A 24,674-nucleotide genomic window follows, 5' to 3' on the forward strand; every position below is an offset into this window, starting at 1 on the left:
GTTAGTTACGAATTTAATTAATAACTGTAATTAACACAACTTCACCACCACCATCACAAATTATACAACGCTAATCACATAACACTATCTTTATAACACAATGTCTGGTTCGTCTAAAAAATGTTGCGCCAATATAAAACGGATTAATCAATGTTTTTTAAGAAAGATTTTCGTCACCAAAAAGATAAGTTTCAAATCGGTTTCGCTATATTTTGCTCGATAGCCTTTCGGTACTTAGATGTAAGTTTCGTATCTCGTCTTCAAGTATAGCAGTGCGTTTACAACGCAGTTGATAGCCGACAAGGCGAATGCTCCCCACGCCGAAAATCCAGCGAAGTGTGTTTTGGTATTGAGGTCTCTCTCGTTCACTTTGATTGTATCGTTCAGCACTTTCAGCCTCACTCCGCCCTCAAATGTAGCGCAGCCAACGAGTAACAGGATGCCTGTGAAGAAACAAACACGCTCTTATTCTTTACTCACAGAACTTTCGTTTTTTTAATGGGCAACATTTCGATTGAGCTCATTTTTATACCCACAATTTGCCCTTTTAGCTGAAAAATTTTCGTTTAATTTTCAACTGATCAATATCGCCGCCAACATTGTTTTTTCGTTTTCTTTCTATTCTGTCACCCTTGATTGTGTATACCTACCTGCTTATTGTAGTAAAGCATATTTAATTGCACTAACCAGTAACAATTAGATTCTCTTTTATGAATGTACAACTGTGACTTACAAGCAATTAGGGCGACCACAGGGAACGAGTAAGTGTAGCCAATGAGTTTGTATGAGCCCATGAGAGTCATGGCTCCCATGATAGTCAGGGCGAGAGAGAAGAGCATCGAGGTAATGAGGAGTACCCGCGTGATCCAAATGGCAATCCCGTAGTTGTACCTAATCATTATCACATTACGCTATTCATAAATAAATCTAGCAACAAGAAGTGTCCACAAAAAAGCTCCGTTAAGGTCAGTAAAGATCATACCATGCGCCGTAAGTGATCGCTTTTTAATACCGAAAGATCTTGCGATCTATTTCAACAAATGATCACCATAAGAACCAGTAGCTTTAGAACGCATGAAAACTCATTAGTCTGACCTGTCGTCTTGTGACATGACATTCTGACACTCTCTCCACTGTCCATCATAGCATATGTACCACATGGACAGAGAGGGACTCTTCCCAGTGGTGGGCACGTCGAACCAGCCCTTGTTGTGAGCGAAACCTATCAACACAAACAAATAGATGAGAAAACCTTCCATTGAGAGCCAAAAATGGAGCGTATTAGCGCATAGACAGAGTGATGCATTTGGTATCATGCGTGCGAAGCGTAAACGAGCATTCTAGACAGGTTTGAAGGATCAATCGCAAAAAACTGTGGCTGTAAATTATGAACCTGCAAAGGGCAAACCGCTTTTTAGCATGTCCCTTTCCGATCCATGTGTATTTGCATTAAGTATGAGCACAAACAAAGCACCACTTTGTTTGAGATTTTTGCTTTGTGTCTGAATGTCTTGTTACAATCCGCTCTTTTTTTAAAGATCTGTTCACAGTTTTGTAGCCTATTTCGTCAGTTAAAAGTCAAATTAGAGTGGTGACATTAATCACACTGAAAAGGGAGAAAAAAATTGAGTAGGTTTGAAGAGTGTTTTGTTTTTCAAGTTACTATAAACTGGAATTAAAAATTGGTGACTGAACAAATTTTCAGTTTTTTAAAGCAATTTTTCACGTGCCGTTTTTGACTTCTATTTTTTACCGGTTTTCGCATGATTTTTTGGAAGGTCGTACATATGTTCTAATAATAATAAGTTATATTTGGTAAGTTCATCGAAATGTAGTTAATGGTTTATATGATTTGCACTAAATGTCTGAAAAATATATGTGATTTTTTTTGTTATACCTGTTTTTGTAGTTCATTATGTTGTCCTGTTTCTTAGTGTCAATATTGACGGTTGTGATTGACTCTCTAGTGGAGCGTAATAGAAACTTTCTGATAGTTTCAATTGATATCTGAAGGTTTTAATTATGTCGTTGCAAATTGTTTTCAAAAAATATCAAAGTTTTTTAATCTGCCCAGCTAGTTTTCTAATTCTGTTTGTGTTCTATCATTTAGTATCCCTAATGGTAGTTCTAATTGTTTGATAATGAGGTTTGAGCAGATCAAATTTTAAATTTTGAATTTTTATTAAATAATTTTCATGACTTGTACAATATTTGTTTTCAAAAACTAATAACCAACTATTTTATTTGCGCAAATTTATTGTTCTCTTTGTCGTCTTAATGCGTGAGCCCGTGCACCAACACTATACACTAGCCCAAAATCTTTGTTTAGACAATTTTTGAACTTCGTTGAGAGCACTGCAGATCAACGTATAAGATTTCACTTTAAAACTTTCTGCATATAGATTTCTAAAAAAGAGATGCTGTTCTATAAAACTATTCTTTGAAAAATAATTTCGGACTCGTTAAATTTTGGCGAATTTTGGAATTATCAGCCAACTTTTGAAAATAAATTTTGCAACATTTCGTAACTTTTGGTTACACTTAGCTGTTTTTCGCAGTGCACAATTGACAAAGTTTATATTTTTGTCAATTGTTGATTGTTTATTTGCTCATCTTTCCTCCAACAAATGAAACACTAAGAAAGGATTTTCGGATAAATAATAATATATAAGCTAATTTTTACAGTATTTAGCATATTTTTGTTTCAAATGAGCACCCACAACTAACTAAACTATATTAAACGAACGTCCATCGCCTAAACTTTGAGGTCTGTTAAAAATGTTTCTGAGTTTAGATTTAATAACGAAAAACTGTAGGACAAATTGCTCGAAAGACTGAAAAAATTCAATAGTTTTGCAACCGCGCTAATGGGGCAGTATCGAGGCTTTAAACTCCTTAAATTGCTTGAGACTATATAATTATATCTTATATAGGCCACTGCAAAGAAACGAATAAGAAAAAAATGATTCGCTTCTCTATTAAGTTTTAGTATTGAACTGCCGTTATCTATACTCTTTCACTTGCTCTGAAAAAACACTGAGGAATATTCAGAAAGAAACAAAATGGCAAAAAACTACTACAGACTACATTAATTGCTTCAAACAGCGTTTGATGGCAATTAAATTTAATGTTGAAAGTTTTTCCATATAAACAACTATACTGCAGCTACCTAGTTTATATTTTCAGAATTGCCGTAGATGACGTTATTGTGTTCTTAAAGCATTTTGCTAAACGCTTTTTATTTTACTTTCTATGTTTAAGGATAAATCAAAGTACATTAAAATTGCCAAGTGGTCACATTTCTTGGACAGTCAATACTCTTCGAAGCCAAGTGATCATATTCTTTTACAAGGTAACTCATATAAAGAAAGACGTCAAAACGTAACCACAGCATACTTTTTCAATTAACGTATGTTTTAGATATTTTCCAACTAGACATGAAAGCTTTCGAAAAGATCGCGGAATCTTTTAATATTATGTTTCAGTATATAATCATCATTTAATTGTTTAAGATAACTATTAATTGTCATCGATATTAACATCAATAGTCAGACTTGCCTTAATAAGGTCTCTTCTTTCCCTATTTTCTTCGTTTAAAAAACCAACAGTTCGTTTCTAGGATGCGTTAGACATAAAAAACCCGAAAGATGCCATAATACCTATCTGGCCCATCCCGCTTCAATTACTTGTAAATTATCAATTTATCACCACCAGTAGTTCCTCAAATTTTGACCCATTTATCTCAACCAGAGGTTCTGTGGACTTTTTTTGCAAATATTAATCCGGCTGACCCTGGAAAAGAAAATGTCTGGAGAAAATTTTAAATGAGCTGAATCTTTGAGTTATGAATACCTTTGAATAGAATTGAGAAAAATTATGAATACCTGATTTTTTGAGAAAATTATGAAAACTTTTGAATAGAATTTGCAAAAAAATTTTCCGCCATTTTTTTGTTGTTTGAAGTTCTTTGTGAAAATTCTATAATTTCTATAGTTCATCGTGGTTGGCCAACCCAAACAAAAACATGAACATCATCAATTTCAAAACCGCTGTCAAAACTTGTTCTTTGAAATCTCACTTGAAAATTTTTTGCAATACGGGCCGTATAGAAATCAACAATCTGAGGCAAAACGAAGTTGAGTTAGTGCGAGTTGAGGCAACAAACCGGCTCGGGTCATGACTACAATCAAATGGACATCTATACAAATTACTTAAGGTACTTTAGAAGTTTTTCGCAGTTTTTCCTAAGTTGGTTCCAAATTCAGATAATAAACTATTAAATTAAGCCTCATAACGCGTAGTGGTAAATTCTGATTGAAACTTTTAAGCATAGGTGGTTGAGACGACTTTAAATACAAAAAAGTTAACTCACAAAAAAAAACAAACTCAAATAAACAGAAAAACATTGATAATAGAACATCTGATCTCTGCCCTGAGGAGCATTGTTTAGCGGATAGCTGAAAGCGTTTATAGGAAAATATAACCTTTTTGATTGTTTAGTTTGCCCACACCTATTAAACCTTTTTGAAAACGCTGCATCGATAATTTTGATTCCTATCAATTTGACTAGGCGTGAGTTCCTTTCGTTTACTGTCGGACACTTAATACTTTTCATTTCCTATAAAACAAGATTTTTTTCCCGTATTGTAATCGTTATACTTTCTCACAATCATCAGGTAATTGAATTCATGTTTGAACACAGCCAAAATTTCATACCCACGAACTTTCAAACTGATGTGAGGAGATTATTTTGCCTCTCTATGGCTCCGAAAATGATTTTCTCGATATTTTGACAAAAATTTTAAATCTCTAATTTTGAGATTTTAAATCTCCCAGTTCTACTTAATTCAATCAAGAAAAATATAATCAAGAAAATTATGAATATTAGGACTTCAATCTGCTTTGAAACGTCCTGACAAATTTCAAACCATCCGAAGTTTGCCCGGAGTTATCGATGGCAGATTAGAATTTGTTAGTAGAATTTATATTTTTATCTTCATTCCTTTTCGGCTTCCCAAAACAACGCTTCACGAAATAATTTTTTCCATAATTAGGAAGACAATATCAAAAAATGTCTGTTTAATGATACCCTCTACTCTGTCTGCTACCGGTAAACGTTTGGAGACCATTTGTTTATTTTTGAATTCTTACGACCGGTATACCCATTGATATAATGCTTGTTACACTTCGTCAAAATATGCAAGTTAATTTTTGCATCAAATTTCCTTCTCAACACTTGGTCAGATTTTTATATTATATTATCACGGCAATATTATTTTTGATAACTCTTGTTGATTCTTGTTAAGTTTTGATAAGTGTCGCTTAATCCTATTGCATTTTGGGAAACATTTTTAATGGTGATTTTTAAATTTTTGCAGCCTGCCATGTCAAAGTTAATCGTTATTGATTATCTTGCAATGATCTTGTTTTTTATAACCAAATATATTTTGATCTTTCTTTTTCATAACTAAAACTTTAGTGAATGACTTTTTGATATCATTGGGCAGCAATTTTGCATTCATATAAGTGTAAATTGACAAATTTCAGACAAATTGCTATCGAACGTCTTACGATCTAACATTTTAGAAGGGTGCATAGTCCGGATAATCCTTCATTGTGCAAAAACATCTGATAGGGAGGGCTTAGAACCTGTGATTATTCTGATGATCAACCACTACGCTACATTTGCTATATTTTATCATCACTCAGAGTTGATTTTATTTTAACGACAGACTTAATTTCTGAATTCACAATTCGAATAGTTCGGAAAAATCAAAAACGCAAGCTTGAAAAAGTCACTCGAAAAGTTAAATCAAAAGAGTGATCGAAAAGAAAACGGTCAAGCAAAATCTTTGCATAAAGAAAGACGCACACGTTTACAATAATTGCTTCAAACTTTGCTCGTGAGCAAATAAAAACCTAATTTCATGAATTATGAAAAGAATTGGAAATCTTATAAGAATGCCTTGTTATTAGATCTTTAAGCTTGAATGTTTTTCATGATGAACATGGTTGCCAAGAAACTGTAAACATTACCTCGTTTCTGCGATATAAAGTTCTTCATAATTCAGTCGGTTTTAGAGCGTTGTTGTATTGTCAGTCCAGTTTTTTCCTATTTTTGATTTTCCTAGAGCCATGAAATTCAATGGTAGTGGTTGAAATTCAATTTATCGTCTTGCAAGATTCTGCGAGAAGATAATCGTTCGAAGTCGACTAGTGCGTGGTTTCCATAGCACAATCAACGTTAATTTATTCTTTGACATCTCCGACAAACATATTTTGGTCCTTGAAAGTTTCAGGACTTAATTTACCTCTTTTTCCCGGCCTAGTATTAATGTTATTGTGATGATAGTCCCTGTTGCCAGATTTCATTGAACTCAATAAATGATACAGAATGGGGTTTCCATTATATACAATAAGTAATTCTTTCTTTCTGGACTCTTTTATACATGAGAAGTATAAGAGTTGTTCTCACCTGTGAAGCAGAAAGTTCCCAGGGCGAATAGGAACGATAGCCACAGTAACAGTCGAGGTCCTGAACACTTCATATTCGCTTTTGCACTGTTCACTCACACTCAATTAAAATTATCCCCGTATAAGACTTATAGCAAATCAAAATAATTTCCGAAGGATAATAAAATTCTTTTTGACTAACAAAATTTAGTCACGCAGAATGTATATGATCAGTTTTTAACTGAACAGCCAAAAATGCTTATAGATTATTGATAAAAAAGAAATGTAAAACGTCTAACGTACAACTTCACAAATAACCATCAAAGCAGCTCAATGTTGAGTTCGATGCGCGTTTCGTTTTGTCGTTTGAGTGGAGTTCGCTCATAGGCACACGTATTAATTTGCCAAGTCTAACAAAGTTTTCGAATCGCGTCCAAACAAAATAAGTAAGAGTTGCCTTTTCTATAATTTTATTTTCTATATGTAATCGATTGAAGAGTGAACGCTTTCTTTTACTTTAACTATACGATACAGAAGGCTTTAACTATTGAACAGTGGCTTTTGTTGGTGCCATGAATACAACTAAACAATTTACCATTATGGACTGTAAACATGATTAAAATACCAGCCACCTCATTCAATGCTACTCTATTATGACTCATGATCCAGATGACCGGTAGAGATCTCCAGATTAAGGTTTTTTGGTCAGATTACATTTGATTTATTGGTCCGTTGGCGAATGACAAACTGCGGCATAAGAAAATGAAATGTTTATATGTCAAAACTAGGTTATGGACTATACTTCGGTTTTTATGACGTATTAAACTAGGTCAAAACAGTTTTTGGGAGTATTTAAAACTGTGATAAAATTTATTAAAATTGTCAATATTTCTCACTGATGAAATGTGAAGCTTTGCTTTGGTTTGTTCACATCTGGAAAGAACTCGAACTATTAGTTCCCAAATCCTCGCAATGTTTTATGGTCGATGAGTTTCTAAGTGTCACATTATTTGTTTCCATTATTTAATAGCCAGAGCTTTCAAATTCGTAATAAAATGTGTATGACTAAAAATGTGGTTTTTGTTTCAGTAATTGAGAACAAAGTCATCGGACTATCACGCTTAACAACGAATGTTCATGAAGTGTGAAGAAAACCAAACAACCTTCAAAAATATTGTTACCAACTAAAAACAGTCGATGACGTCACACCATACTATCAACTACAATGCTACTATAATAAATTCTATACGCATATACCAAATTAGTTCAATTACAATGCCATGCTAAAGAAGTAGAAAGAATTGAGAACAATTTGATAAAATATTCCAACCTTTAACAGCCAGTGACTAACACACGCCAAACCATACCAACTAAATAGAATTTAGCGATCATTACACTTCAGTTATTCGGCTTATAAAGAAGAGCGAACTTGACACAAATAAGTGATGAAAGTTCGCCCTCGCAATTCGAGAAATTCAGAACAAGACGCCAAAGTTATACCGTAAACAAGTAGTTACAAAGCCAAACAACATCATATCAACAGCAAATCAAAATTGGCGACTAAGAAACCCAGTGGGATAATTTGGAAATAACTGGAAAAAAGTTTCGTTCATACTTACTATATATGGAAATGGAAGTGGTTACGGAGAGGCAACGAAGGCATTCATTGGACAATTTATTACTTGGTGACGATGAGTATCCGATGGACGAGGGCGGAAACTATCTCACACCCCAGGTGGACGAGGCGGATGGGGCTGAAGAGGAGGACTTCTTCAAACTGTCCGCTCAAGAGTGGCAGAATCGGACGTTGATGCCCCTCAAGGAGGACTTGGCAATGTGGATATCGGATCTACTTGGTTAGTTGCAGTAGAACCGTTCTCCTCCTTTACTTTTTTATAATTACAGAGGGCGGAAAAGAATTTAAAAAATTATTTTGTCCAACCAGTCATTTTTGAAAATTTTGTTTGATTTGATTTCCAAACTGAATCACGGAGAGCTTAATCTGTGCACAAAAATAATCTTTATACTATGAGGACTTTGCTGTTTTTAGTTAATCTGTTCTTTGTTCACTCAATTATATAATTGAGTACACTTTATAATAATAATATTGGGATTGTAGAAATTGGGATTTATACTCGATGAGCAGCTGATTATATGACTAGTGAGTAAATCGTACTTGCATGGATAGTCTGTATGGATGGCTGTTTCAGATCTGGATATATCTTGTCAGAACTTCTTCGAGAGACTACAGGATGGAGTGATTCTGTGCAGGCTGGCCAAACATATCACAGAGCAGGAGGTCAAGTGGAAGGGATCCCCATCCTCCACTCCATTTAAGGTATTCTCAATTATATCAATGACCCCCTACTCTTTATCTTAGTTAACCTAGCCATAGCTAATAAAGGCCGTACCTTCCCTTACATTTGCTAAAACTCTATTTTCATGGCTATGTCGTTTCCTTGTATCAACGAGACGATTATTATGCTAGTAAACTTAAGCAGACATAGAGTAACAACTCTACCTGGGAGGATGACGCCGAATAAGAAATGGAATAAAAAGCCCTTTGATTTCTGGAATCTAATTGTTCGTTTTTACCAGCGTCCTTCTAAACACAATTTATGGGCATAATGCGCAACAATTTTTTGAACTCTTTCTGTGGTTAGTTATTATTTTCAACGCTCCAGTGCATGCAAAAAACAGGAATTGTTCTAGAGTTCGATCCACTTTTCAATTGTTTTTATTTTCCTATTAGGAACTAGATGAGATATCTTATTCATTTTTAGTTATAAGTATGCTTTTAATAATTTAATCTTTTGCTTCGTTTTCCTGATAATTATGAACCATTAATTTAAAAAGTAAAATTGGGTTGAAATGACTAAGGTGTGACAAAAATTACATTCACAAATCAGCGAATTTAAATCTTTTTTAATGACATTAATTAGATTTGGAGACTTGAATATCCTCAATTAAAGAAAGAATAAATTGGGTTGAAATAATGTAGGGTTAATTTATTGTGGGGTTAAATGATATAGAGGTTAAAATGTCGGGGACAAAATATAGGTGGTTTAAAGAAAAGGGGAGGAAAAAACAAGACACCGTTTTCAAAATTATCGTTTAGAAATTTAGTTATCTCTTTTATGCAGTTAATTTAGCATTTACGCTGTTTTTGCTTAGGACAGTGAAAAATCATTTACACCTGATAATCGGCCAAATTTTGAACTTCAAAAAATATCGCGTTAACCTTACTATTCGCGCTATTAAAATTTCTTTTACTAAGTTTTGTATATATTTCAGCGAGAATGAAGGTTTTGGATTGGAATGGTGAACCATCACAGTTGTTTAGCCATTGCATTTTTGAAAATTTCAGATCAATATTCTTGACTCGTCATAAGTTTTGAAAATTTTTGAATATGCAGCTTTCAATTTTGGTTGGATGAGTAGAAGTTTCTTGCGAGTTTTATCTTTCGCATAGTTTAGTTTGAACTTTTTCATTCATCTAGCAAACCTTACTTCGCCAAAATAACTAGACAGTTAGATGGTTAGTTTTCAGGATAAGCTTTCATGTGATCCTTCATTCCTGAGTCTCCTAAATGCTTTTACTTTAGAGAAACGCTTTTACTGTAATTTTACAAAAGCACAAAAGTATTTTTAGCTATTCAGTAGCTATAAAATTTATAATCAAAAACTTGATTAATTTTCGTTATCTTAATGTTCTAATTTATGGTTAGATTTTGGAATAAAACCTGCTTCTGTTTTTTTGATAGTTTTCCTCCTTTGATAATTGAGACAAATGCTTTTCGATATCTCAAACATCTTCAAATTGAACTATCAAATTTGTAACATTTAGGTTAGGAAAAGCCTTTAAAAAAGCCTTTGACGTTAAAGCCTTTAAAAAGCCTTCGACCATCTAAAAAAGCCTTTGACGTTAATGAAAATGAATTAACATAAAATATCATCTTTAAAACTTACAAATCTTTAAAATAACTATTCTGTGTCATGTAATTGTTATGTGTTAGAATATCGATCCAACTATAGTCTTAAACTTAGTGAGAATTAGAAAGAAAGTTTGACTTACCAGATTAGAAAGACGAGCAATATGACTTCGATCAAAGAATTTATATAAATGAATCGTCAAGAAATGGTGCTGAGAATCAACATTCGGTTCAAATTGGTGAATCTAGATAACTATTATTAGAGTTAGATTAATTGATGTAAAATCGTCCCAGCATGTATTAAATGATGATAATATTTCCGGAAGTGTGAATGAATTCTTAGAAAAGTGCAAATGCATTCCATTTATGGTTCCCTTTGCGACTGATTTGCAGAAGGAAACCATATTGTGTAATCCTTGCGACCCCCACTATAAATAACTGTGCTAAGATTAGTTTTGTATCTTGACTTTTTCACACTCATATTGGGTATATATACAGCTGATATTTGAGTCCTTTTTCATCCCCAAATTCAAATCACCATCTTGATATAATAATCAGATCTCTCCTGTAAATCTCTAAATTCTTCTGTAAAGTGTCATTTTGTTATTCTCTCATTTTTTGAGAATTTAATTCTTTTACTTAGTTAAAAACGCTTCTTAATCCGCTTGCGAAAGTCCATAACAATTTATTTCCAAAACAAAACTAATTTGTTATTGACAGTCATAATCCTTTTCTGCTTAGTACCTTTTCTTTTCACAACTGTTTTGCCTGCTCAAACTTCAATGGATCAACAGACAGTGAAGCTGCTGACCTACACAGGAAAGGCACAGGACTTTCCAATCTGGAGCACAAGATTTGTGGCGATGATGCAGACGAAGGGACTCTACAAATCACTACTGGGGACAGAGGAGCAACCCAATGAGCCTGCGCCACTGGCCAATGGGCAACCAATGATGAGAAGAAGAACCACAAGATGCTGAAGGATGCATATGAGAAGGAAGTTGCAGACATCAAGGAGAAACGGAACAATGTGTGGTGCCATTTGGCACTGACTCTAGATGCAACAACCCTCATGCTGATCAGACATGACTGTGTGGGAGATGACGGCATTGGAGATGGAGCAAAGGCTTGGAAGCTTTTGCAAGAGAGATTTCAGAGTGTGGAGACACCGACAGTGGTGACTTTAGTGGCACAGCTTGCTCGACTGCAGCTCGAGGATTCTGAGGATTTGGACAGCTTCTTCATCAGAGGACAGGAGTTGCTCACAAGGCTACAAGAAGCAGGGGAAGCAGTCTCAGAGACCCTCTTCAACGCCTTGGTCCTCAATGGTCTGCCTATGAGGTATGAAAGTTTTGTTATACAGGAAAGCTTCAACCCGGCAACGAACTTCACAGAGTTGAGGAAAAGGCTGCAGAACTTTCATGAGAGCACGGTGCAGAGACTCAAGGGACAAAGTGGTTCAGTGGCACTGGCAGTGAAGCTTGACTTCAAGAAGGGACCCAAGAAAGGAAACTGCTTTGTGTGTGGGATCCCTGGACACTTTGCCAAGGACTGCAGGAAGAAGGAGACAGCACAATGCAGCAAGTGTGGTGAGAAAAGTCACCTAGACAGGGCATGCAAGAGACAAAAAGATGGAGGCAAACATGAGTCAGTGGCAATGGGTCCAACATTGGCTACACCAGACGAGGAATGCTGGGCAGCTCTTACCCAGTGGAAGACAGCAGGCATGCTAGTGGACAGTGGTTGTACAGATCACATAGTGACCAACATCGATGCGTTCCTGGACTTTGTGCCCATTCAATCAGTGGTCAGAAATCCCGACGGAGAGGCTTCCAGAGTGGTGGACAGAGGCTGTGTGAGGATCAGCAAACCCTCGAACGAAGGGGAATTCCAATGCGAACTCAAAAATGTTCTGTGTGTGCCGGACTATTCTTCAGACCTCCTATAAGTCTCAAGATGCACGGAGTGGGGACATAGCTTCACTTTCGAGAGAGAAAACAGCTGCATGAAACTCCAGAAGGGAACTCGGGTAAAACTAACACCAGAAAACAATTTGTTTTACTTACACTGCAGCGTTCTAGAATTCAAGATGAGTTCCAACAGCGTGAAACTTGACAGTGCAAGGAAGTGGCACAGACGATTGGGTCATTTGAATCAAGCGGATGTGGTCAAGAATGCACCAGAGACAGTGGAGGAACTCGATGATGTATGCAATGTGTGTGCATTGGCCAAGATCACAAAGACTCCAGTACCAAGAGTGGCAGAGACCCAAGCAGAAGAGAAGCTGGAGAGGGTGTTCACAGACGTGCTGGGACCTTTCAGAGTAGAGTCACTGTCAGGGTTCCGGTTCCGCATAGTGTTTGCAGACCAGTACACGAAGTTTGTGTTTGTGGACTTGCTTAAGGCAAAGAGTGAAGCACTGGCCAGCCTGAAGAAATATGTTCTCAGTGTGGGGACGCCCAAGAAATTGAGGCAAGACAATGCGAAGGAGTTTCTCTCAGAGCAGTTCAAGACGTACTGCTTAGATGCAGGCATTCTACAGGAAAAGACCATACCAGAGACGCCACAACAGAATGGGTTAGCTGAGAGGTGCAACAGGACACTGCTGGAGATGGCAAGATGTTTGCTCATTGGCTCAGGACTTCCCAAGATGATGTGGGGAGCAGCAATTCTTCACGCAGCAAGGATCAGAAACTTGGTTGTGAGACGAGGAGAAGAAAAATGCCCAGCAGAGCTGATGAGAGGTATAAAACCTAAGCTTCCAATTAGTAAATTATCTATTTTTGGTTTCACAGTCTTCATGAGGAAGAGGGACAGAGACGTCAGCAAACTTGAACCCAAGGCACTGGAAGGAAAGTTTGTGGGTTACACTGAAGTAGAAAATGGATACCTGGTGTACATACCCAACACACGCAAGGTGATGGCAGTTCGAGATTTGATCATCAAGGAGTCTGAAGTGGGCTCAATCCCTGACAACAAAGAAACGGCTGACCAACTAGATGATGGGTCGGAACGGGGAATCTGGCACCCAGATGATGGTCATCAAGATGATGACAACAGAAAACGACAGGACACATCTACTGCAATAAAGGAGGAGTGGCATGACGCAGAGAGCGTGAATACTCAAGAAACAACACTGAGACCAGAGGCCTCAGATGTTGGAGAAACAGCATTAGATGAAGGATCTACTGCAACAAGAGGGAGTTACAGAGACTCAGAGTCACTGGAAGACAGTGACACAGAAGACTTCTCACAGTTAGAGACAGTTGGCTTCAATGAAGATGCACTGGAACACGCGGACAGAGCAGAGCCCAGACGAGGGACACGAGCAAGGATTGTTCCGCAATTTTTTGGAGAAGTCAGGACCCATCTTGCTGTGACTGAGGGCAACTATGTGGAACCCAAAACAGTCTACGAAGCCAAGCAAGGTGACGATTTGGACCAGTGGCACCGAGCAATGAAGGACGAGGTCAAGGCACTCCAAGACAACGAGACTTGGAACCTAGTGAGACCACCCACAGACAGGGACGTCATACCGGGCAAATGGGTCTACAAAGTGAAATTGGGACCCAGTGGTCAAGTGGACAAATACAAAGCGCGCTATGTGGCGAAAGGCTTCAAACAAGTGGAAGGACTGGACTACTTTGAGACTTTTGCGCCTACCTGTAAGCCAGAGACATTCAGGATTCTACTTCAGCTATCAGCGAAGCAGGGCCATGTGATGCACCAATTTGATGTCAAGACTGCTTTCCTGCACTCACCAATCGAGGAAGAAGTGTATCTGGAACAGCCACAGGAGTTTGTAAAACGCGGATCAGATGGGGAGAAGTTAGTATGTCGACTAAATAAATCAATTTATGGTTTAAAACAGGCTGCTAACAACTGGTACAAAGAGCTGGCAAACTTCCTACTGAGACAGAGGTTCACCAGAAGCAAGAACAATCACTGCTTGTTCGCAAGATCAGAGGCAGAGTATCACACCTTCATCTTGGTCTGGGTTGACAACATCATAGTAGCATCAAGAAGTATGACAGTGGTCTCTGATGTCAAGAAGGCACTAGAAGCAACCTTTCACATGGAAGACAGAGGGAGACTACACTGGTTTCTGGGTCTAAGAATCAGACGAGAACAGGGCAAAGTCACAGTCGACCAAGAACGCTACATAGGAACAATGCTTGAGCGGTTTCAAATGGATCAATGGAAACCCTCAAGAACTCCAGCTGATTTGAATTCGAAACTTCAGACATCACAGAACGGAGACGAAGAAGTGGACCAGAGGATCTACAGAAGCTTGGTTGGATCACTTCTGTATCTGGCCAAACAGACGAGGCCAGACATCATGTTCACAGTCAACATTCTGTCCAGACACATGAATGCACCTACCAATCAACACTGGATGTGCGGAAAACGACTTCTGCGATATCTTCAAGGTTCAAAAGGTTTATAACCTACTTACACAAAAGAGGCTAGTTATGATTTAGTGGGGGAAAGTGATGCAGACTCGTCTGGAGACGTGAACGACAGAAAATCAACAACGGGCTATTACTTCAAGCTCAACGGACGTGGCGCAGCACTCAGCTGGGGTGTCAAGAAGCAGGCCACAGTTGCTCTTTCTTCATCAGAAGCAGAATATCAGGGCATGGCAGCAGCAGTTCAGGAAGCACTCTACCTGAAACAACTTCTAGAGGATTTTGGCATCCAACAGAAACGTCCAATAGCAATTGGAGAAGGCAGCGGACATCTTCACAAAGTCCTTACCCGTTTCGAAAGTGGAAGCATTCAGAGCAGTTTTGATGGTAACAGACTCTACGCAATCAGCTCAAGTCTGAGTGGTGGTGTTAGAATATCGATCAAACTATAGTCTTAAACTTAGTAAGAATTAGAAAGAAAGTTTGACTTACCAGATTAGAAAGACAAGCAATATGACTTCGATCAAAGAATTTATATAAATGAATCGTCAAGAAATGGTGCTGAGAATCAATATTCGGTTCAAATTGGTGAATCTAGATAACTATTATTAGAGTTAGATTAATTGATGTAAAATCTTCCCAGCATGTATTAAATGATGATGATATTTCCGGAAGTGTGAATGAATTCTTAGAAAAGTGCAAATGCATTCCATTTATGGTTCCCTTTGCGACTGATTTGCAGAAGCAAACCATATTGGGTAATCCTTGCGACCCCCACTATAAATAACTGTGCTAAGATTAGTTTTGTATCTTGACTTTTTCACACTCATATTGGGTATATACCTTTTTCATCCCCAAATTCAAATCACCATCTTGATCTAATAATCAGATCTCTCCTGTAAATCTCTAAATTCTTCTGTAAAATATCATTTTGTTATTCTCTCATTTTTTGAGAAATTAATTCTTTTACTTAGTTAAAAACGCTTTTTATTCCGCTTGCGAATGTCCATAACCCAACATCATGAAATTCATCAGTTGTCAAGTATTAATTGCAGTAATTCAATAGTTTATGCGGAAATACACATTTGAAATTTACGATCTGAAGTATTTCTTTTTTCATGGTAAAATATATCGAAAATTTGCAGCATCGGTGAGTATTTCATACTCTTTTTTTTCATTTTATCACTCATGATTTCAAATCAGTAAAAGACTTTAATTCGCAACATGTAAAATATCGGGTCCTAAATTTTCCGTATTTAGAATACGAAACTGATTTTAGCGTTTTTGGTCACCTCAAATTTTTTCAGATTTTTCAAGTCTGGGAGAATGTTGATAAAGAATGCAGTATGTGCCATGTTTTGCATCAAATAGGTGAGTTATCTGAGTTTTTTGTAGGCCCCTATCAACCTAAGAAGTGGACCCTTCTTTGCCAGAGAGAACATTGCCAATTTCCTGAGATGGTGCAAATCCCTCAACATCAACGACACTTGCCTCTTTGAATCCTCAGATCTCTGTGAGTACCACAAAAATCTATCCCTAATTCGACCTCCAGATTGTATATAGCACAAAACCACTCTATTTTTCATCTGAATATCAGAAAGTCTGCAACATCAGTATGTAAAATATCATTTTCTTGATTTTAAAATATTGGAGAACTCTTGGTGTCAAAATTGGTATAAAAATAAACCTTTAGTTTATGCGAGCTCTGAAAAGGAAAAACTATAATAACTTTCAAGAAATTCAAGAAAACAATATCCTGTAAAAAGATGAAATCCTGCAAAACTCGGGGTCATGATTCCTTTTGATACGTGACATGTTGGCCTTTCAGTGGAAGGTAACAGGGAGCAAAATGTAATCGTCTGTCTGTACGAAATAGGCAGTCTAGCCAGACAGTACAACATGAAACAGGTACCAGGATTAATCAAAATGGAGCACCAGATCTCAGAGACCGAGAACCTGCCTGAATTGAGAGGATCTCTCATTGTCCAGGACTTTCTCGATGAGCAGGCAGAAAAACAAAGTTCTGATGAAAATGCCGAAGTCCCCCAGAACGAAGACATCAATAAAGACCATGCAATTTTAGAGGATAGTAGGGCTTTTGATAATGAACCTGATAAACTTGACAGTATTGAAACGGAACCTCGCAGTACGGGTGGTTCAGACTTCGTTAATTATTACGACCTACAGCCAAATTCCCCCAAAGAAATTGATACAAAAGTTATAGAGACGGTTGTGTCTGATATTGCACTACAACCGGTGAAGGTTGAGGCCGACACTTCCAATGTCTGTAGACAAACGACCCCTGCAAAATCGGCCATGGAGAGATCGGTACTCCCTCTTAGTTCATCACCATTTGTTCACTCGTGTCTGTTTTAGCATATTTTTAACAGATTTGTTTTAGACAAAATGTTGTTTATACTTTTCTATGCAGTGCCTTCTTACTCTTAGCATTCTGTCTATGCATCTGTAGCGTGGTTTTGCAGTCATTGAAAAAAAACTCAAGGTGTACATGTTTCTTTGGTCATGGATTTTTTTCTGAAAAAAATACTTCACCATGGAATTCTAGCAACGTACGCCTTTACGTCTAGGAATGCTAGCAACGTAAACTTGGTGTCTACTCTGACTATTTTTTAAAAAAAATTTGCTCACAGGATCAGAGTCAAGGTATTTTTGATCTCTTTATTTTGTGCAGTCCCTTATATGACAATTGTTTTTGGGTTTGAAAATTATCAAATATGAAAGATAATTTTTACAAGTCGAGCATGCAGAGTTTTGCTATTTCTCCATATAAGATTATCTAGAAGCTGCTCGTTTTGTTGACATTGCTTTGTTTTCTATTTGCTTTAGATAGCTTCACTCTTCCCAGTCATGTTTCGAATAAAGGGATATTTTAACAACTCTGCGCTCACATCTCTCTATAACTCACTGTACACTGTTTTGCAATCTTTCAATTAACACCTGAATGTTTGTCCTTATGTTTCAGTGCTCTTAAGACACCTAAAAAACATCATCGTATGTCTATACGCAATCGCCCGTCGCTTCAAAACCCTCCCGAACCTAAAACTGCCCAACTTAATCCAACTTGAAGAAGAAATGGAATTGAGCAGTTTCCTATTGGAGAACGACAGCAATGACTCACTACTCGACTCCCCTGACGTCACAACCACATCCGAACACTGTTTAAGTAGCAGTGCAAGTTCGTGCAGTCCCCAATCAGTGCTAGACGACTCGGTAGATTGTCAACTCACTCGATCTCTGTGTGAAACACCAGAACAGCGTCGCTACACTCCCAACAGAAACAAGACCTCAACTCCGAGGAAGTCAAGGATCCCCCGCTACTCTGCAAAACTTGCCAAGTCGGCGTCTAAGCTTAACGTTTCAGGCAGTTGTTCAGATATCAGCGAACACGAGGGCAGTTCACTTCGTAGCCAATCACGTGGCAGGAAATCGAGCATTCCTATTTTGGACAAGCGGGATCCGAGGAGATCAAGCAAAACCCCTTCTAAAGGTCAAGGTCAAGATAACCAAAGGTCAAAGAGTGTCGACTACAAAAAGAAAGCATTTCAGAATTCAATGGCTTTACGAGTTGCAAAGCCGATTGCAGATTCGTGTGACAGTTTAGACAAAACGCCAACAAAAGATTTAAGGCGAACTAAATATTGCAAACCCGGATGTACTCCACAGAGCCGCTGCTGTCTAAAACCCGAGCCAGAGCCGAGGCGGAAGAAGCAACGCGACGACGATTACGTAATTCTGGATCTTGACGAAGAGGTACTGATTACATAATACTATCATCTGATTGCGTAATTCATAAGAAATAAGACTTTAATAAGTAGTAAAGCACACTGTTTGTATTTTTAGTTTGTAATTTTCCATCGACAGTGAAACTTTAGCAACTAAGAGCACTGAAACATAGCAGAACCATCATCACGAACTAGCCGCTTCGACACTGTTCAAATGTCTAACTGACCTGTGCTTAATTGCTACCTGTGCTCTTTTAACTTTCTTTTCTTTTTCTCATTGCAACTATATTCCCTAATATCGTGTTATGCCTGCCTGGTAATGCAAATTATTAGCGGCATAATTAGACCAATTAATTAATTATTGTTATGGGGAAAGTTAACAATAGTTGTGCTTTTTAGAACTAATGGAGTATAAAATACACTTTTCCGAATGTGTCCCCGCCCCTAAGTCAGTGGGTGCATATTATTTGCACCCCTAAGCGCACGTGCAATAAAATCGCATAATGATTTACTATGTACTGGTACATATTCTATAACGGGTGGGGGGAGGCGCAAACGGAAAACATCTATTTATAGTCACATAGTTTTCTTTTTTTTTTTCACGTCACACTTTGATCATGCCCCATATCTGCTTTTTCAGCCTAAGCCAGCACTGATCGTTTCTAAATTCGACCGTAAAGTGAGTATGCTTAGCACTGTATGTCCACGCATACAGCCGGCAGCGTTTACAACTACAGTGCATTATTAGTGTGTGAAATAATATTACCTACAAGCCAATTAACGTATCATTTGCCACTAGTGCACCTTTGATTTACTTCACAGTTACCAGTAATACTACCTCCATTTAATGTCATACACCAACACACTATGCGATAAAGCGACTTCACATGAAAACTAGGGTGCAAATTTTGCTCCAGAAACTAAAAAGCAAAACTAGTTGAAAGCATCTTGTGATATTTCAAGCACGCGGTGTCCGCCACTCAAATTACGATTTCTACTGATTTACTGTTTATAGTTTCGTTTCGTTTGAATAATGCTGTGCATGGGTTTGCGGAAAAGATTGTTTAGTTTGTACGCTAGGTGTATGAAAAATTTGATAGGATGGCTTTGTGATGCAAACCCGGGTTGGCCTCACAATTCAAAAATGTACATACATTACAATCCTTGAAAACTCCATGAAAAGTTACAGAAACAGAATTTTCGTAAAAATAAATGAAAATGCTCGATTTTCTTTGAAAAAGTTTTCTAAAAACTTATCTAAAAAACATCAACAGAAGTAAATAATGGAGTTAAAAATGGAAAGCTTGGTGTGTAATTCTTATGGAGAGACAAAATTGTAGCCAGGACCTATTTATCTTGAGATTTTGAGTCTTGACGTGCAACGTGCCTGCTTTATAACTTGATAGTACTGTGATTATACCCCATCGTAAAAAATATGTTATACTCAAAATAGATAATGCATTCTAAGCATTCTAAAAACAAAATATCAAATACATTTTGTATCAAAAATATTAGTTGCACAACTCATAGATGGAAGAAAACACCAAATTAATAAGTTCATTAAAAAATGTAAATGAATTTATGAATTTATAAATTTAGAAAATGAAAACTAAAACCTGAAAATTTACTTAAAAGTTTATCAAAAATTAGTAGCCCTGTTTTTTGCATCAGAGAGGAAAATGAATTACATTTTGTTTCGACTCGGAGTATCTAATACAATGATGATTAAGAAAATATGAGAAAAAAAAGTTTCTCGACAGTGGATGCTATATAATAGCTGAGCTAATACTAGCAAGAATGTCGCAAATCAAATTACATTATGACGTCATAGCCGGACCTGAAAATTCTGATAAATTTCACGGGTATCGGAGTCTTCGTCAAAACACTCGAACAAAACTATTCAAAATTAGACAGACAAAACTGCGTACAAGATGAGTTGCTATAATGGCTTTGGTTGGCAAAAATTGAAAATATTTCTAAGAAATTTTTGAATGATTTCTTGCTCGCACAGCATGAAAAAATTCCTTTGAATAGCAACGTAGGAGATTTTAATAGTTATTTTTATTTTTAGGAAGAAAACAATTAGAAGAAAATTATATAATGTGATTCTTTAAGAAAATTGGTTGATGTTTATAATTTTGCTTGAATGATTGGAAGTATTGCTTGTTTCAAGTATCTTTAGTCATAAGGTTATAAAATTAATTTACTAGTTGCAATAACAAAAAAGAATAAATCAGTGTATCGAATTGGAAAAGACAACAAGACAGTAAGTTGAAAAGTACGCTCGGATCTTATCGACTCCAATTACAAGCGCATTTAGTCCTAGGCAACCAGCACCCACAATGATTTATCTTAACCGAGAATCTTACCACGAATGAGTGTTGTATAGGGCGTGGCTTCAGTGTTTTCTTACGAAATTTAAGAAACTCTAAGAAATTTAAGTGTACATAAAAAATTTATTATCAATTGCGTTTTCTATCCGCGTTTATCATTTCAAATGTTTTCATTCGATACAATGTAATGAAAAATATGAGGTTTTCAAACTCAGATAATCAAGTAAGAATTCAAAACTTTCCACAATTCCTTATCGATAATTATCAGGACGCAGTTTCATAGTAATATTTCCTCATTTTCCACGCCGTCAAGAATTAAAACATGAAGCTCCTTGAGCTCATTTAGGTTTTGTGATCTACCTGGAAAGGAACCTCATTGGTCATAGGGACTTCTTGACGCTTTATATTTATTCAACTAAATGAAATTCCTAAAGTCCAGATTATGCCTTTTGTTCACTTGAAATCAATTTCGTTTCTTTTGTTATTTTTCTCGATTCATTTTTTAAAAATCTGGTGAATGAGTTGCTAGTGCATTTTGGCAAATAGATTTTAAAAAACTATTACTTATTAAAACTATTTTTTAATTTTTATTTTGAAATTCTAGCTAGAGTTTATGTGGAGAGTAATTGCAATCCAGAAGCGTGTACGTTTTCTTCAGTGTCTTGTTGGCGTTGTTGGTTTTCCTGTGTTTGTTTGTTTGTTTGTTTTGCGGGTAGCAGTGATGGTTGTTCTTTCAAAAGGCATAGTTGGTTTAGTTTTCGTCTATTTTGGTGGTTCTGGTCTATAAAGTGTGTCGGAACTTCTCCTGTTTGACTTTCCCGGCATGTTTCAACACCTGTTATTGGCCTTGCTTCTCTTAGTTTCCTCTCTTAGTATCACCACAAATGTACATGTGCAATATTGTGAGACATAACAATGAATGAATTTAATCCGTTTGACATGTTTAGATCCGGAGGATAATAAAGAAGTGCAAATGTGAAGACACAGTCACAGTGAAGAAGTTAGCAGAGGGTACCTACCTCATCAACGATCGCAAAGTATACATTAGAGTGAGTTATCCGTTATCCCATTCTTATCTTTTCACTCTTAATAATTCAATGGGTAGCCCTTAAAACTAATTAAAATGCCCCATCATAATACCCTGGCTAATATAACTTGCCCATTCCGACTTCGAGCTGACACCCAGGATTTCAGAACTCAAATAGGATTCATCACACGCGATTTTTGTCCAAAAATGTCTGATCAGAGCTTTTTTTTCTGATTCCACATGCGGTGACTCAACACCTAGGTGTCCAAATGTATTGAAAAAAATAAATATAAGATATTGATTGAATCGGAGTCGCCGTTTTGACGGATACTACTCTCATAATCATTAAGTCGGGTCAACAGTTGATTTTTTTCGTTGTACAAAAAAGCGTCAATTTTGCACGTCATTTTTTGTCTAGTTTGTCTATTTTTAGTTTAACATTTCATGCAAACTTAGTTTTTAGTCGACTTAGTCCACGATTTGAGTGTGATTCTCAACTTTTGATCATTGATTTCTTCAGATCCTGAACCGTAAGCACGTAATGGTGCGAGTGGGAGGAGGGTGGCAGACATTCGAAGAGTACCTGCTCAGACACGACCCCACAAAAGTGTCTGTCTTTGCCAGAGATGGTGTCACTATGCTAGACTCCACAGCCAGACCACCCACCGACCAGGGATTCCTGGTAGCCTCTGGACATTACAAATCTAACCCCTCCCTCTGAACAAGTTTTCGTTCACAATTTCTCCCAGTTTGACCACAATGAACGCAAACCAATTGCCAAAGGACACGTATCGTAAAATGCTTAAGGTATAATCCTATATAAAGTGCCAACTTCTCTTCAATTTGACAAAAACAATTAGGAATCATAACGATTAGTGTTTAAAGGCTTTTTCAAATCAATTTAGATTAATATAAAATGCCTTGGTGATTGGTTGTTCTTTTATTCACTCGTTAACAGACAAACAATTGTTATTGAGTTCTGATATGGAAGATTTTTCGTTCCTCTAGGATGTACTCTATTGATATGATACACTCTGCTATTGTTTTCCTGTACAAACTTGTTGTCTGTTTATTGTTTAGTGGTCAATAAGTTTGGTCAACCCGGGAGTACAATTAAACTTCTTGAATTATACCTTGACACAACCCCAATTCAAACTCCTTGCGGTGTCTGTCTTCATTTTGATTTACTTAAAACCAGTTCTAAACCACTTCTGAAAATGTTCACTAGTTTGGACATGAAAACTTTCATTTAGAACAAAACTAGAATTTAGCAAATTACAAATTGCCAATTTAGAAATGAAATTTTAGAGACTGTAACTGTAAATATTGACGAAACTATCTTTTCGGTGCTAATTTGATTGATTGACTGTTTGATTGGCTGATTTATTAAATGTTAAATGAAATTGGTGATGAAATTCAAATTTAGTTCAGTTCATTTATGATATAGAATTTTCTCTGCTGAAGTAAGTATTCATAGATAATGACTGCGACTGGATGGATTATAGAGATAGACTGAGGATAACAAATAAATGCATTGAGCAATCATGAGGCAAACAAAAGAAGAAGGTGCAAATTGAGCTATTGTTTTTTTTAAAAACGAACAAAATGAGAAAAAATTAAAAAAAAAAAACTTATTTCTTTAAATATGAAACGAGAAATTTGAATCAACATAAAATATTTTAAATTCGTTGTTCAGAAACTAATATAGAGTTTAATCGTGTAATGTGCAATTTTGGTTGTCATTGTACGCATAAAAACTAGACACCGAAAAAGATTAACTGAATACAACTCATTTGCCCGGCAGAAACAAGCTAGATGGCAGCTGTAGGCAAAGCTTTAATGCTATTGCAAGGTCAACTCATTGGTATATTCGGCTTTCACATATATTTCCAAAAAATCTTCGTTTAATTTAAACAGTTGGAGAACAATAGAGTTCTGGCTCCATCGCAATATTCTCAGTTACGACTAAATCACGGCAAAAAACCACGAGGTTCTCTTTCTTCTTTGATACATACAAAAAATTTACTTGAAGACATGATAATTAATCTTTACTTTGGTTATACATATAAAGTTGACATTGAAGATCGTCGACGCGTGAAAAAACTGAAAATATAACTGAGTTAATCAGAGAGCAAAAAATCTAGAATCAATTTTCAGTTGTTTAAAGTTTTTGTTTAGATTTTGCTGCAAAAAACTGTAACTCACCTGCTTTTACCAAGTTGTTATCTCAAATTTTTACAAAATTGGTATTATTACTCATTTTTGAACATCAAATACTTTCGTTCTACTGCTGGGGAGCGGCGTCATAGGATGATAAATTGCAACAAGGAGGCTAGGTAATGTGCGTACGCAAATAATGTTCGAACCCGCTCATCCATATTCTTGACTTATTTGGCTAATAAATGATGAAGAGATATAAGACTTCCAAAAACATACATATCGTTCAACAAAACACAAATGGAATACAATAATGCCACGCTAGAGGTCCGATGAAACTTGTTGTTATTAGGACTACTAGTAAAGACAATAATATAAATCGAATAACAAACATTAATTACGACAAAACTCGATGTCTATATTTAATAAAATCAGAACAAAATCAAACTCGCATCACATAAAACCTAGGCAAAACAAAAAAACCTAAACCTCATCAGAAATGACTTGCGACTTGTTTTTAATAGACTGGGTTACAGGTCGGCAAGACAGAGCAAAAAGATTCGAAGTTCAAAAAACGTTTCCACTTTTAAAAACAATTAATTTCAAAGTAATTATTATCG

General features: G+C 36.5%; 2 protein-coding genes across 6 annotated transcripts in view; one reads left to right on the forward strand and one right to left on the reverse strand.

The window, feature by feature from the left end:
• The window catches only part of LOC142339817 (uncharacterized), a 30,058-nt gene extending 6,712 nt beyond the window's left edge, over positions 1-23,346 (forward strand). For 3 of the 5 annotated variants that reach the window (XM_075390120.1, XM_075390127.1, XM_075390111.1), the window contains 9 exons: positions 7,543-8,309; positions 8,664-8,791; positions 16,190-16,307; positions 17,778-18,565; positions 19,178-19,216; positions 21,475-21,513; positions 21,818-21,919; positions 22,418-22,704; positions 22,978-23,346. In XM_075390120.1, coding sequence (XP_075246235.1) covers positions 8,078-8,309; positions 8,664-8,791; positions 16,190-16,307; positions 17,778-18,565; positions 19,178-19,216; positions 21,475-21,513; positions 21,818-21,919; positions 22,418-22,618 — 1,647 coding nt within the window. In that variant the 5' untranslated portion in view covers positions 7,543-8,077 and the 3' untranslated portion in view covers positions 22,619-22,704; positions 22,978-23,346. The remainder of the gene's footprint in view (positions 1-7,542; positions 8,310-8,663; positions 8,792-16,189; positions 16,308-17,777; positions 18,566-19,177; positions 19,217-21,474; positions 21,514-21,817; positions 21,920-22,417; positions 22,705-22,977) is intronic. The other 2 variants (XM_075390134.1, XM_075390142.1) reach the window with 2 other exon arrangements.
• LOC142339857 (uncharacterized) lies at positions 2-7,548 on the reverse strand. Its single transcript, XM_075390176.1, has 4 exons — positions 6,476-7,548; positions 1,096-1,222; positions 734-891; positions 2-443 (listed from the first exon to the last, which is right to left on the reverse strand). Exons 1-4 carry the CDS (start codon positions 6,546-6,548, stop codon positions 235-237), a joined length of 567 nt encoding a protein of 188 aa, XP_075246291.1. The 5' UTR covers positions 6,549-7,548; the 3' UTR covers positions 2-234.
• Positions 23,347-24,674: the final 1,328 nt, after the last annotated feature.

The sequence above is a fragment of the Convolutriloba macropyga genome, chromosome 1, assembly GCF_964194025.1.
Source record: "Convolutriloba macropyga chromosome 1, txConMacr16.3, whole genome shotgun sequence".
Classification (NCBI taxonomy): Eukaryota; Metazoa; Xenacoelomorpha; order Acoela; family Convolutidae; genus Convolutriloba; species Convolutriloba macropyga.

What these genes read in the sequence shown, in the direction of transcription:
- LOC142339857 (XM_075390176.1), bottom strand. Translation starts at nt 6,548, where the DNA reads ATGAAGTGTTCAGGACCTCGACTGTTACTGTGGCTATCGTTCCTATTC. An exon ending in GTCATGTCACAAGACGACAG is followed by an intron (nt 892 to 1,095) that starts GTCAGACTAATG and finishes GATAATGATTAG; the next exon opens with GTACAACTACGGGATTGCCA. An exon ending in TGTGGTCGCCCTAATTGCTT is followed by an intron (nt 444 to 733) that starts GTAAGTCACAGT and finishes GTTTCTTCACAG; the next exon opens with GCATCCTGTTACTCGTTGGC.